This window comes from Epinephelus moara, chromosome 19 (assembly GCF_006386435.1).
Source record: "Epinephelus moara isolate mb chromosome 19, YSFRI_EMoa_1.0, whole genome shotgun sequence".
NCBI lineage: Eukaryota > Metazoa > Chordata > Actinopteri > Perciformes > Serranidae > Epinephelus > Epinephelus moara.
In genome coordinates this window covers 25,125,046-25,138,640 of record NC_065524.1, presented here as the reverse complement: position 1 = coordinate 25,138,640, position 13,595 = coordinate 25,125,046, and the positions used below count along the sequence as shown (strand labels likewise).

Below are 13,595 nucleotides of genomic sequence, written 5' to 3'. Positions count from 1 at the left end.
ATAGAGCCCCCTGTCAGGAACATTTCCGTACAAAGACTACCAGAGGCACATCCAATAATGTTTCCAGACTTTTCCCCGTGGGACCCCAGCATCTGAATACCTTTCAGATTGTTTTAATCCAATGCATAATTAGCCTATCTATAGGATGACTATCCAGGCACATATTTCACAGTAGTATCTGGCACACTGCTGATCAAAAACAGAATAAAAACCCCTCAGGGGACCACGTGTCTCTACAGAAATATAACTTAATTAAGAGGACGCCCAGTTCCTGTCTTTGCTTTTTTTTTATCCAGGTTGAGATGAGGATGCGGGGGTATGGGCCCCTCTCCCCTCTCGTCCAGGATTCAGCCTCCAGCTCCTCCTCTGATGCATCGTTTGCATCAGTACTTGGGAACACTTGTCCGCGCGCTGCTGCACCTCCCCACAGTACATTCACGGACTCCACTTTACCAGGTGATGACAGACAGACGCACAAGAGTAACAATGATATGTTTTTAACACGGCCCGAAGTCGGAATTAACGTAGAATGGAGACGCGCCTCGGTCACTGCCTTTTTATCATTTTCTCTGAGTGGATTTGGCTCTTCACCCTAACTTCCATCCTGGGCGGAACAAAAGCGGAGCTGAGGTGCATTCCCTCGTGCCAGCTGCCGCTAATTACAGCATTTCCCCGGGAACTCTCGGAGCTGGATTTGACTCATTTTGGCGAGGCACCAGCTGAAGAATTTGTTGGATTAACGGAGGGGTCACCGGGCGCAGAACCCACCGCCGGCGGGGATGAGAAGCACAACGTTGCGGGATTACGCAGAGAAAGTTCGCCTGAAGTGCAGCCACGGTTAGGGGGGAATAACACAAGTTGTGTCCAGAACGGTCAGCAAAAACTTTCCCACCCTGAAGTGTTTCCTGAAAGTGCTTCACCCGAGGCTGCTGCGTCTCCCAGCGGGTGTAACGCAACCGAAAATACCCCCGGTGATGGCAAAAACGACAGTTTTTATGCTGAAAATGGGGCGCAGGTTGATGTGACAGTAAACGAGGATGTGGCCAGTTGGAGACGAACGCGGAGTGCGAGGAGCGCAGAGACTTGGTCCGGATTCAGACCTGAGGAGGACGGGGAGGATGCTTCGTTTGCGGACCAAGAGGAGTTTGAGCTCACAAGTTCGACATTTGCACTCACCGGGGACACGGCTCATAACCAGGCGATGGTGCACTGGTCCGGACAGAACAGCAGCGTGAGTAGTTGATGTGCTCCAGATTTACGCACGGACCTCTTTTGACGCAGTGTGGTCCCTCAGTGTTGACTCACACATCTTGCGTGGTAATTTGAGTAATTTGGAGCAGTTAGTTTTGACTGAGTGCACGAGACGAGATGGAGATTAAATGTGTGGCTGCTGAGAGGCTGCAGAGCTTCAGGGAATCAGTGTTGCCTTGCTTCATCCTCTGTCTCTCTCTCATGCACACACACACACACACACACACACACACACGCACCATCTATGCTATTGTGCATTGATAAGCAGACTTTGCAGGTAGGCTGAAGTTTAAAAAAAAAAAAAATGCGTAAAAATAATATAACTTTAATGTTCTGCATAGCATCATGCTCTTTATCTGTCAGTTGCCTATATGCATATTATATTCCATGCGTATATGAGACCAGTTAACCTTTCTGTGCACCTGTCTTCTTGCTCCAAAACAGAGAGAATGATGCTACTCAAGGTTACGCCTCACTGAACTCAGCTGAAGGCTCAAAGTGAAAGTCATTATGCAGCAGATAGGTTGTAATGATCATAATAATATTAATAATATAACTTCTTATGTAACACTTTTCACACAAAGACTGTACCATGAGCTTTACAATACAAGAATTTGGAGCAAAATGTACAGAAAGCATCGCAGTAGGCTGATGTTATAAAATATTAAATATAGGCACACATAGAGCGATAAGTTAAAAGCTAACAGGAATAGATGTGTTTTAACCTCTAGCTAACCCAGTTTGGGAACATCCAATTTTCTTATATCTGTAGTTCTGAGCATCTAACAACCCACAGAGGAGGATGTGAGTGAATCCGAAGGCACTCAAAACAACAGGGAGTCTTCGATGTAAGCCATTTAGAGCTTTACTGTATATACAAGCAAAGAGACTTTCAAATAAGCGCAAAAAGATACTTTGAGCCATGTACAGTTCAGCCAAAAAAACCACACTCACACGCTCTCTGTTTCTTGTTTTGATCAGGAGTCAAGAGGCACAGTTTGAATTATTTGTAGTCTCTAAATAGACTTTTCAGCAAGCCCGGTGAAATGTGTTGTAGTCTAGCCCTGCTTGAGATGTAAGCATGAATTAGCTTTTTGACATCTTGCTGGCTTAAATTGCACCCTGGCAATATTTCAGAGATGAAAGAAGCTGATTTGGAGGTGTGATTTAATGCTAAGAGCAAAGTCGAACACACTATCAAAGAGGGCCGAGGCTTGATCTGGGGAGCCACAGATCCAAGATTCTTGGATGGTGCATCTCTTTTGGCCTCGGGGCTTAGCAAAAATATTTATGTCTTGCTTGTCTTTCATATAATTTGAGTAATTGTGTGTCATCTGCCGAGCAGTGGAAAATTGACACGATGACATCATCCAAGCAGCACGTAGACCGATAACAGCATGAGATCAAGTCCCAGTCATGTATTAATGATTTAAAACACCTTCAGCAAGACCATCCCATTTCAAAAGGGGGGTTATAACAATGCTGCAGTCAAATGCATCTTAAGCAGCCAACCAGAGCAGACCCTAAAATCCTTTGAAACATTAAATATTTGTACAAATTTGACTCTTAGTTGGTAAAACAGAAGCAAATAAATACTTAAAATGTGCCAAAATAAACCCCTTGCTTGGGGAGTTATGTTTTTAAAACGAATGCCTCTTTAAAGGAGTAGTTTCATATCATGGGAAATACACTTATTTACTTTCTTGCCTCTCATAAATAGTAAATATGTGTATGAAGCTACATGCAGCAGTTGATTAGCTTAGCATTAACACTTGGTGCATGGGGGATTTGGCTAACCTTGGTTTGTCCAAAGGAAACAAAATTTGTCCACTGGTACCTTGAAATTGTACAAATTAACATTTTAAATCTTGTTTAACGAAAGCAGCATTGGTGGTGGTTTATTTCTTGACTTTTTTAGCTGTTTCCACCTGTTTACATTCATCATGCTAAGCTATAAGCTAATCACCTGCTAGCTTTAGCTTCATATGTAACGTACAGACATGAGAGTGGTATCGATCTTCTCATATGCCTCTCTGCAACACAGCAAATTAGTGTTATTACGCAAAAATGTCAAACTATTCCTTTTAATTGAAACAATTTACCTTCAATTATAAAACCAATATATATATTTTTGTAAATCTTTATTGACATCAACAGTCAAATATACAACATATGTGCTCAGACCAATAGCATAAATGCAAGCTTAAGTGTTTACACAATGAGTGCTATGAAAATGGGAAATGTGATCAATTAAATTTAATAATATCATACTTGAATAAGAAGGGGAAAACAAATTATAAATCATTCTTTGAGGAAGAGTTTATTACACAATTTAACAGTTTAATTTATTTGATTTCAACGCAGGCTGCTCTTTGAATATGCAAAGAAACCCAAAGAAAGTGGGGACAATCTTACTTACTCTGCATCTACGTATGTAAGACTTACCATACATCATTAAAACATTTATAATGAGCTTAACGTAACATTTCTCGTGCTCAAAAGTTACAGTGCCATCCCTACAGTCAATTACTTAGTTTTACACAATATATAGTCCTTCAAAAGAGACCTGATTATTTGCAAAGAGTACTCCAGCTTCCTCCCACAGTCCAAAGACATGCAGGTTAACTGGTGACTCTAAATTGTCTGTAGGTGTGAATGTGAGCGTGAATGGTTGTCTGTCTCTATGTGTCAGTCCTGTGATAGTCTAGCTACCTGTCCAGGGTGTACCCTGCCTCTAGCCCAATGTCAGCTGGGATAGGCTCCAGCCTCCCTGCGACCCCTAACAGGATAAGCAGTTTCAGAAAATGAATGAATGTTTGCAATGGTAAAATAAACGTGTTAAAGATTCTGGTTGATCATTGAAAAAATGACACTTGTTTTCAGTGTCTAACAATTTGGAGAAATAAAAATTTTGTAGGATTTATATTGTGTAAAACTTTTATGTACTTATTGGTGATAAAGAATTTATGTGGTAAAAGCCACATCCTCTGCCAATCAATACCTGTAAAAATGTTGTTCCAAAAAGCTTTTCCTCTAAGAGTAAAAAACAAAGTATTGGAGCAAAGGAGTTGTGTTACCCTGGGACACTGTGTAAGGTTCAGTAAGTCATAAAGTCCAAAGTATTATCACATATTTGGAAAAATTGTTTTTAATTAGCAACATTATCGTCAGGATTTGGCATCATCTTTTTCACACTTACATGATGAACTTTCAAGTCCTGCCTTGAGAATTTTTCCCCCTGATGACACAGAGTCTCATCCCGCCTACTAACAATGTAATGTGTGTGTGTTCCCACTTCTGCAACGTGCCACACCCTCTCTCTGTGTGTAGATGCAGGCCAGGTGGTCACCAAGGAAGCACGCAGATTTTCCAGCTGGTGCAAAAATCTATTTAAAGTAGTAATCTGTTTCAAAAGTGGCCAATTTCCCTTTTCCAAGATAAACGTCTTTGTTTAACTTGTGAACAGTTACAGTTCAGTCATAATGGCTGCAATTAGCTTCCCTGGCTGTATGAGAAGATTTGAAAGAGGCTTAGCAGCCAGTCACACATCAATAGGCAACCTTATCTTACAGGCCAAATAAGAAGAGGGAGACAATTTGTAAAATGTTTAAGTAGATGCATTGGCCAACAAATTCAAAGAAAGAAGAAAGGGTTTATGGGCTGCTGAATGCTTGCACTGTTCATGTTCGTACTATCTCCTCTGGCGTGATAACGTGACTCAGTTTGTGTGGGAAAGTGCTGCTGTGGTTCGACACTTCAGGCAGTTCTCACATGTTGACTTCATGAAATCAAGTTTTCACACTAAAAAAAGCAGACATTTGTTAGTTATCTATATACTGCAGCCTACTATGATGTGTTTGTTGCAAATTCTGAAATCTGATAATTGGTTTAGTTGTGGATCTACAGAACATCAGCCAATTTGTGCATACTGTGAGGCACATTGTCTGAGCTTGCTACTGACTTTGATATTTGGTTTTCCTGTCCAATTCCAGATTTTATTTTGCCAGTCATTTGCTGCTGAAGCCTAGTTGTTGGATGTTACTGTTCTTTTATCATTTGTCCAATTATCACGGTGTGAAAACTAAGCTGCAGTGTCATTTCAGATTTTCAATCAACATGAAAACCAAAGAAATATAAAAGAGTGCCCAATCCATTGCTGCTACCAGATTGATTCCTGTGGTTATTGTCCGTCAGTAGCCCGAGTTTGTGCTTCTTGTATATGTGTAAACATTTGGGTCACAGAGGTAACCATAAGTTGACCTAAGGTATTTGAAAAACCCAGAAGCTCAAATAAAATCACTGACCTCCTCTCTGATGATAAACAGAATCCTCAAAGACTCCTCTAACTATCTACATGAAAAATATATTCCATTGGCAAAATGATTTTTAGTGTTTCGCAAGTTGCACCTCTTTTTACAAATCAAAACAAAGATGGCAGCCCCCTGGCTACCTGGATAGAAAAACAGGCCTGTATGGATGCTAATACATGAGCAGCACAACCTGGGCCAAGTCATCCTGGTCTCACTCCGAAGTCGTCGAAATCCGGCTCTTGGGCAGTGACTTGTGGTGTCAGATACTGACGAAAAAGCTGTCTTTTAACATCGGCATGATACATGCTGTTATACTTTAATGGTGCTCGGCATCGTCGGGGAAATTTGGCTGGACAAGAATGAAAGTTAAGACAGCAAAGGTCTGGTGTGAGTGGTGGTAGATGGGTCCAACAAACACTAACTTTCACCCAGGAGAGCAGTGTTCACATCCCGTGTGATTCTAAAGCAATACCATGTTCTTTTTTCCTAAACCTAACCACGTACTTTTGTTGCCTAAACCCAACCATGTGCGTCAGTTGTTGGAGATAAAATAAGTCAATTTGCGTTGTTGTACTGATGTAGTGAGTTCATTTTGAAAGAGACTGTATGTAGATGTTAAATTTCCTGTGAAAACACAAGTGTATCCTGAAAGAAGACAGAGCATGTAACAGGCAGGACTTGACATGTCATCCTAGAATGTCAACAACCAACGCACCCTTGAACCTTGAACCTTGAACCTTGAACATCGTATCTGGACGTGCAAAGTCCATGAACCAAACTTTGATATGTGATGAGGTTGGAGTGAGAATGTGTTGGCCAGGTCCATCACATGTGTCATTTAAATACCAAAAGTCCTCTCACTAGGGCGGGCAATATCGAGAAAATCAAATATCACAATTTGTCTTTTTTTTTTCTTTTTATGTAACCAAATACCTCTATTGATATTGAGATGATATTGTAGGGTTGACATTTGATGCCTTCACCAAGTATGAATACAATGAGATTTTTGATAAATAATCATTAGTAATGTGGATATAATGACTAAGTGGGTGAAGGCAAATAAAAGAACAGTCTGGTAAGTTCAGAGAATTACATCACTGCACTGTAATGCAGCCTTTCAAACTGGGAAGAGACAACTCTAATGATATTACAGTACGGTATCCAAAATCTAAGCTAATATTTTGTCTCATATCACTTTATTAATATAATATCGATACTGAATTTAAAGATTTAAACTGCATAAATTAACCAGCGTGCTTTAAAGATTTGATTACAGTGAAAGAATTTGTAATTAAAAATATATGATATTTTGATAAACTAAGCCTACAGCATTACCGAGATGAGATGTTTTTACTTTATTCAAAGCTCTCATGTAGCATCCTTGCTGCCATAGCCTTGAATGGTTTAACTACAGGAGGCAGGACAGTTGATAAATAATTTCAATCAACTTGTGTTGCAGAGGATGTTAATCAAAGATCCACTGGGCTTTTATTAGCAGCCAGTCAAAAGCACAGCATGTTTTTACCACAGGAAATGTAAGAGCCTAAATGTCTGAAGGTTATTTAGTGCACAGCAAGGCATATTTGATTTTGTTGGGTTTTATAACTGCAACAGGCTGTGCCTTGTACTTCGTCGGTGGGCGTTTATAGAAACTGTCTGCTGGCCCACTGTTTGCTTGTTTGCCCTATCTATAGGTTACACTAGGCTATTGTTATATTCTCAAATGCAAAATTGAGTGAACTAGCGTGCCGTGCTGATGAATGAATAATCATGATACCAAGCCATCTATGAAGTAATGTAAAGAAGCATTTTGGATTTTTGGATAAAGCATAGGTGGAAAAACTGAAGCTAAAGTGAGGATGTTTTCTGACTTTCTAAAATACAACTGCCTCAAGAGTGGGCAGAGAGTGACTGTATGATTTTATTTATATTGTGTATTGTATTCATTTTGCTGATGTGTTAAATGAATTTACATTGTTTTAATTGCGTGTTTTCTAGGGCTGCGCCTTGAAAGTCAGAGCTTTGAATTGTCAGTCGGAGACCCCTCAATCGACAAGTCACTTCAAGTAGAGCAGCTTCAGTCAGTGTGCTGTGCAGTGTACTGCTGGGGACATTTTATTCCCCAGACTAAGCTGCAGAGTGTGCGTTCTTAACATTCACGCCACTCTTTGGTAGACAGCTGCAGATGTGATGGCACAGAGGAGGAGAAACTTTGCACCGTAAGGCTCTGAAATAACAATAACTTCTTTCCTCTGCTTAGAGGTGGTGAATTTACAGCTCACAGGTACTTAATACGACCCAGTCTTAGGCTTTGTTAGTGTCGGCAAAGAATGTTTTGCACATTTCCAATACCTTGTTAGCACCATTAGCTTGTTTACTATATTACATCAATGCAGCTGTCACACTGAATGTTCCGCTGAGCCCGTTCAAACTTTGAAACTTTCTCTGGAAAAATGTAATCATTCAATATCCATACTGAATGGCCAAATTTGATTAACATAACATAATTCTGAGTTAGGTACAGCCCTGGTGTTTACTCTCACTATGTTCATCACTAAGTTCACACTGTATGGATCAATGGACCAGTCATGACGTGGATGATCTCACTGAACGTTTACACAGAACCCCAAGTTGACATTGACATTTCCGATAAAGTTAGTTAAACAAGAAGGCCAGAAGACATTCCACCGATTGTCTAACAGCCAGATCGTTCATCGTTGATGGTTCAGGTAAATAATCAGGCGTTGTGACCCCCTTCAAACGCAACATCTAACAGCAATTATTCTGAATTTTTGGGTTAAATCTCATATAAACAAAACAGTGCATAGACTGTATAAAAATATTGGTTGTAGCCACTGTGACAACATCCACTGGTTTATGGACTCCCATTTTGGAGCCACGAGTTTGGCATATTGGTCTTCACCATCTTGTTTTTTTGGAGCCAGATCTGACCATATTTGGATCTGACTCATAGACTGTGGAGACGCCTTGCAGGCAGCGTGTCACTCAAATTGGCCACGCCCTTGATTATGCATAACTTTAAGCCTCATTAAAATGAAAATAGGTGAGTTGTATAAAAGGTCACCCCCCATGCCGTTGTCATAAACAGGGAGATTAGCTTGTGATACCAAGGAGGCAGTGCAAATAAGCAGAATATTTTTATTTCTACAACATATTTTAGGATTAGGCTACGTGGGTTGCGTTTAAATTTGCATGAGTGACGTTAGTTTGAATTTATTTGAACTTTTAAACAAGTCATATCCCTGGTTAGCATGTTCGACTTTTTATTCAGGTGCTGTAGCTTCTTCTCACAGTCCTAAAACTGAATCAGAAAGTCTAAATTGCCTGCAGGTGTGAAAGTATTTGTCATTCTGTGTTAGCCCTGTGAGACCGTCAAACCGTCCTGGGTGTTGCCCAGTGCATGCTGGGATAGGCCCCAGCCCCTCACGACCTTGAACACATCTGTCCTATTTTGTTTCTTCCCTATCCAGCTGTTTTAAATGCCACACGTATAATGGTAATCACTTAAAATTCTCCACAGAAGAGATACAGGCAGCACGCTGTATTATTTATTAGACATCACAGGTGATAGATACTTAACCAAATGAAAAGGTACTTGTGTCCTAATTGTGTTCAGAAGCATGAAGTCGTCAGAGTCTGAAGTGGACACCATCTTCCTCTCCTTTTTCTTCTTCTTCTGCATCTTAGGCCATGACGACGACATTCCCTACAGAATTCGGGTCATTTCTTTGAGTTTTTGTCCTCGAATAATCAAGTTGTTGATGGAGAGCCTGTGTCTACTTCTCACTGGCCTTGATCTTCACCGTGCTCTTCAGTATTCACTGTGACTTTATATGAGGGACTCTCCATTCTCGTCGTGATGGGGCTTTATAATTTTTCTATACCTTGAGTTGAATGGCCGCGCCTGTGTACTCAAAACCTGTGTTTGGAGCATATGTTGAGTTTCTCCATCTTTGGCAAAGGGCTTTCTTCTCTCGGAAATAAATACATTTTTCTTAAGCAACCTTGAGGAGCAGCTTGAAGTGTTTCCTCCATCTTATAGTCATTGAATGTTTTGTCCTACTCACGGGTACTCAAGTCCATGTTTTGTAGTAATTTCAGCTCCTCCATTTTCTAGAGGGCCTCCTCCTCCTCACAGCCCTTGTTTGCTTGATAGGCTGGTGCAGAGCTTCTCCTCATCTGCCTCTTCATATTGGCGCCAGGCCAGGTACGCGGTTTCATCCGAACTCCTGGTTGCTTCTGTGACTCACTGACTGAACGATGGATAAAACATTGACTTCAGTGGATTTCTCTAGTTTCACTTTGAGATTTTACTCAAATTCCTTGAGTGAAAAAACAACATCTCTGTGCATTACTGGAGTCTGTTATCTTTCATGTTGCTGTGCTGGGTCTTTCTGTCTGTTAGGCTTGTACCGTGAGATGAGCAAGCTGTCAGTCCTGTCCATTCAATGCAATTATCTATTGTATTCTGCTAAAATTATTCAGTTTTATTTAATCATTAATCACCAGTGCTGTGGAGAGTCAGGAAGCTGCCGTACCTCAACTACATGTCAGAAAAAAAATCAATGGAAGATTACACTTTGGTGTTACTAAAGCTAAATCCACATTAATATGTTTTTGTTTTGAAATGCATTTATTTTGCTACGTTTGTGCCTCATGTCCACACTACATCGGCATTTCTGAACCTCTTGAAGGCCTCTGAGAACGCTGCCAACCCTGTTCTAGTTTAAAAACTCTGACCTTTGAAAATGATGATGCAGACTCTGATGTTTTCTTTCCAATTGTGTCATCATTCATGACAAGGGGTGGGGAAAAAATCGATACAGCATAGTGTTATGATATTTCACGTGGCAATATTGTATCGCTACACGGACGCCAAGTATCACTTTTTTATTAGTCTTTTTGAATTATTGATATTGCAAATGCAACTTTAACTTCTGATAGCGTACTAGAATAATAAAATCAATTGATTTTTTAGTTTACTAGATACATTTTGCTGCCATAAAAATGATTGAAGTGAGCTGAACAGACTAAAAATCTCTGTTATCGGAAAAATCAAAGACAAAGCTTTCCTTTGGGGACATAATTTGCAGTTGAAAGAAAGTAAAAATCACAATATATTTTATTACAACACTCAGCATATTGCAAAACATTTAAAATGGCAATAATAATTTATCGTGACTTAAGTATTGTGATAATATTGTATCATGGGGCCTTTGGAGATTCCCACCAATGTTCATAACCTGTCAAGCCCAAACATTATAGCTTAGTGATTTTGACCTTCTTGTGTGGGTAAAGTTACTCCTTTCCCACCGCCATGGCTTCCTTCAGCGATGGATAATGCTCCCAGCTCCCAGTACTGCTCTGATACATCACCGTATTTTCTTTGCAATGACTCCTAATCTATGTTTTCTGCTGCCTTGGCTGCCTCACCTCGTTGTTGGTCCAAGAAAAGAAATGTTAGGTGTTATTTTTCCTCCGTAAAATTTTCTGTAACTAAGCAACCGACCACAGAGTAGAAAATTTGCTTCGTGTTTGCACCTGCATGGGCATGACTGGTGTACCTGAGAGGTCATGTGGTGTGAATTTTTTTCATTTGTATTCGTTTAGATAGAGATTATTTTTGGAACAGTGCTTTAATGTTTACATGTATGGACAATGAAAACTTATTGGTGTGGCTGTAGCCATAGACAAATGTTACTGCTGTAATCATCCAGAGACACTTAAGTTTGCGAGGCATAAAGGGGTAAAGAATCAGTTAAGGATCAAACAGAACAAGGGTTATTTCGGGATGGAGGAAAATTTGATTCTAGCTCTTTATGAGATGTTAATTACAGGGATTTACCTCGAGTCTGTCAACGCAACTGCACAAAAGCAACAAGAGTGCAACTGAAATTACTGTATCCAATATGTTCTGCAGTCACTGTGCATCATGGCTTAAAGGATATCTGAACCTCTTCAGTCAGAACAATCAGTGGGAAGTTTCCTTTCTGTAACATAACACAAAAGATTAATTTAAAGCAAAGTGAATTTTGACCCGCTGCATCTGATATAGACAAAAATCTTGCCAGTGTGCATTATATTCAAACAACGTTAATACCAATTTGAATTTGTAGGAATTAAAAGCGTAGAAAATGTTTGTATTCCAGCATTATTAAGGATGCAGATAGGTACAGCAAATTAAAAAGTAAAATATAGTTAACAGCCTGAAACACATAAACACATCTCCTGGCCACAAAGCAATGTAATTATTCTGGGGAGCCTCGCTTTGCTGCTTGCTGCTTGTTGTGTTTTCAGTATAAATTTACCCAAAATATTCAGCAGCAGTGTGGAAACACAACCAATTTGTTGTTATTTTGAGTGCGAAGCTGGCCAAGATAACCCTTAAAATATAATGTGTCTCACATTATAAAAATATTAAACAGAGGATATGGTTAAATATGTGCAGGAGAAAGTAGGTTTGAACAAAAATACAACATATTGAGCAAAACTTGTGTTAATAGGAAATACAAAACAAGCCAGAGACAAAAAGTGGTATTGCTTAGAAAGAAAGCAAAAACCATTTCTTTAAAAAGATTTGAAAGCCCCTTTCAGTGGAGTCATTGTGAGGGCATTATGCATAGAAAGTCGTGTCCTTGAGTGAAGAAAATGAACAGAGATGTGCACAGGTCAGACAGCCGTAAGTGTTCCTGAGTTAGCCAAGGGAATGCAAACAGTAGGCCTTATCAATAATCGTAAATATCTCTTTAGAAGAAGCAAAATAATTTGTTTTGTTTTCATTTGTAAAAATGTTTTGCACCCAAATACACCAGAGCCAAATTTGAATCAGTTATAATAATTGAATTTGATTGGCAGCCCTTTGGTTTTCTCTTTGAGGTAGTAATAAGATTATAACTGTGTTTGCTCAATTACCACCCCAATTTGTCAAAATTGAAACCTGCAGGACATCTAATTTGGCTGACGCTGGGGCCATTTTGTCAGTAATCACACCTGCTCAGCCCTGGCTCTCCATGTTGTACCTTAGGGGGAGGAACGGGAGATTTAATATGATCAATGGTGAAATTGAATTTAGTCTTTAACACCTTTTCACCGTTTTTATCTCGCCTACCTCCCCCACAGTGATTCTACATCCTCAGCATACCGTCACAAACAGCCCCGCTCTGGACACTGTGATGCATGTAGCTTCCTGCATATGGCATGTTGACATGCTCAGACAACCCTGTGGCCACTGCTGTCAGTAGGACCCCCACCAGCTCCCCTCTCCCCTGGGTGGCTGTGATGGACAGGCTGCGGGGGGGGGGGACTTGCTTTAGCATTGTTTGAGGGAGTGAACATCACACATCCTGCTAAAGCAACATAAATAAATTCATGAAATACATATTGATAAGAATTGTAACACCACGACACAACGGCAGACAAATACAAATTTTTTCTTACAAATTCCTGGATGTGGCATTGCCTACATTGCATGGATAAACAGAGGGGCTTTTTTTTTTTTTTAAAGCTCAGCACTGCACAGAAACTACTGGCAGACTGAGTTCAGCTCTGCCAAGCCACCAAGCCTTCCTGTGGTGAGGATCTCTAACGCCTTGAAATCCTGCAGAGTGTGTCTTTTATCGGCAAGCTGTGTTCACCCCCTCTGGGTTTCCTTTCTTCTCCACTGCGTGCTGTCTAATAGAGCAGAGATTCCACAGAAATCAGCCAAAGATTTGATCCACCAGGATAAAGTTAATTTGGCTGGAACAATGCATAATGAGGTCTTACCTTTTGTTTTTTTCTAATTTTTATTTATTTGGTTGCAGACACATCTTTGTGTTTACACTTCCTTGTGCAAACCTAAATCAAACCACTGCTGTGCAGGATCATGTTTTTGTTGTATGTGTATATGTAAGTGTGTACTGCTGTATCTTTTAAAATGTATTTTCAGATAAGGCTGGGCGATGTGGAAAAAATCAAATATGATATTTCTAATGAGGTAGTGTCCTGTATTGGTCTAATCATTTTAAGACCTGC

At 40.1% G+C, this 13,595-nt stretch overlaps 1 protein-coding gene across 1 annotated transcript in view; it reads left to right on the top strand.

Annotated features, from left to right (window-relative positions):
* The first annotated feature begins 471 nt into the window (after positions 1 to 471).
* Positions 472 to 13,595, top strand: part of LOC126406984 (VPS10 domain-containing receptor SorCS1-like) — a 69,298-nt gene continuing 56,174 nt past the window's right edge. Inside the window, exon 1 of the mRNA XM_050071613.1 lies at positions 472 to 1,231. Within this exon, the coding sequence (XP_049927570.1) occupies positions 530 to 1,231 (702 nt within the window). The 5' untranslated portion in view covers positions 472 to 529. The remainder of the gene's footprint in view (positions 1,232 to 13,595) is intronic.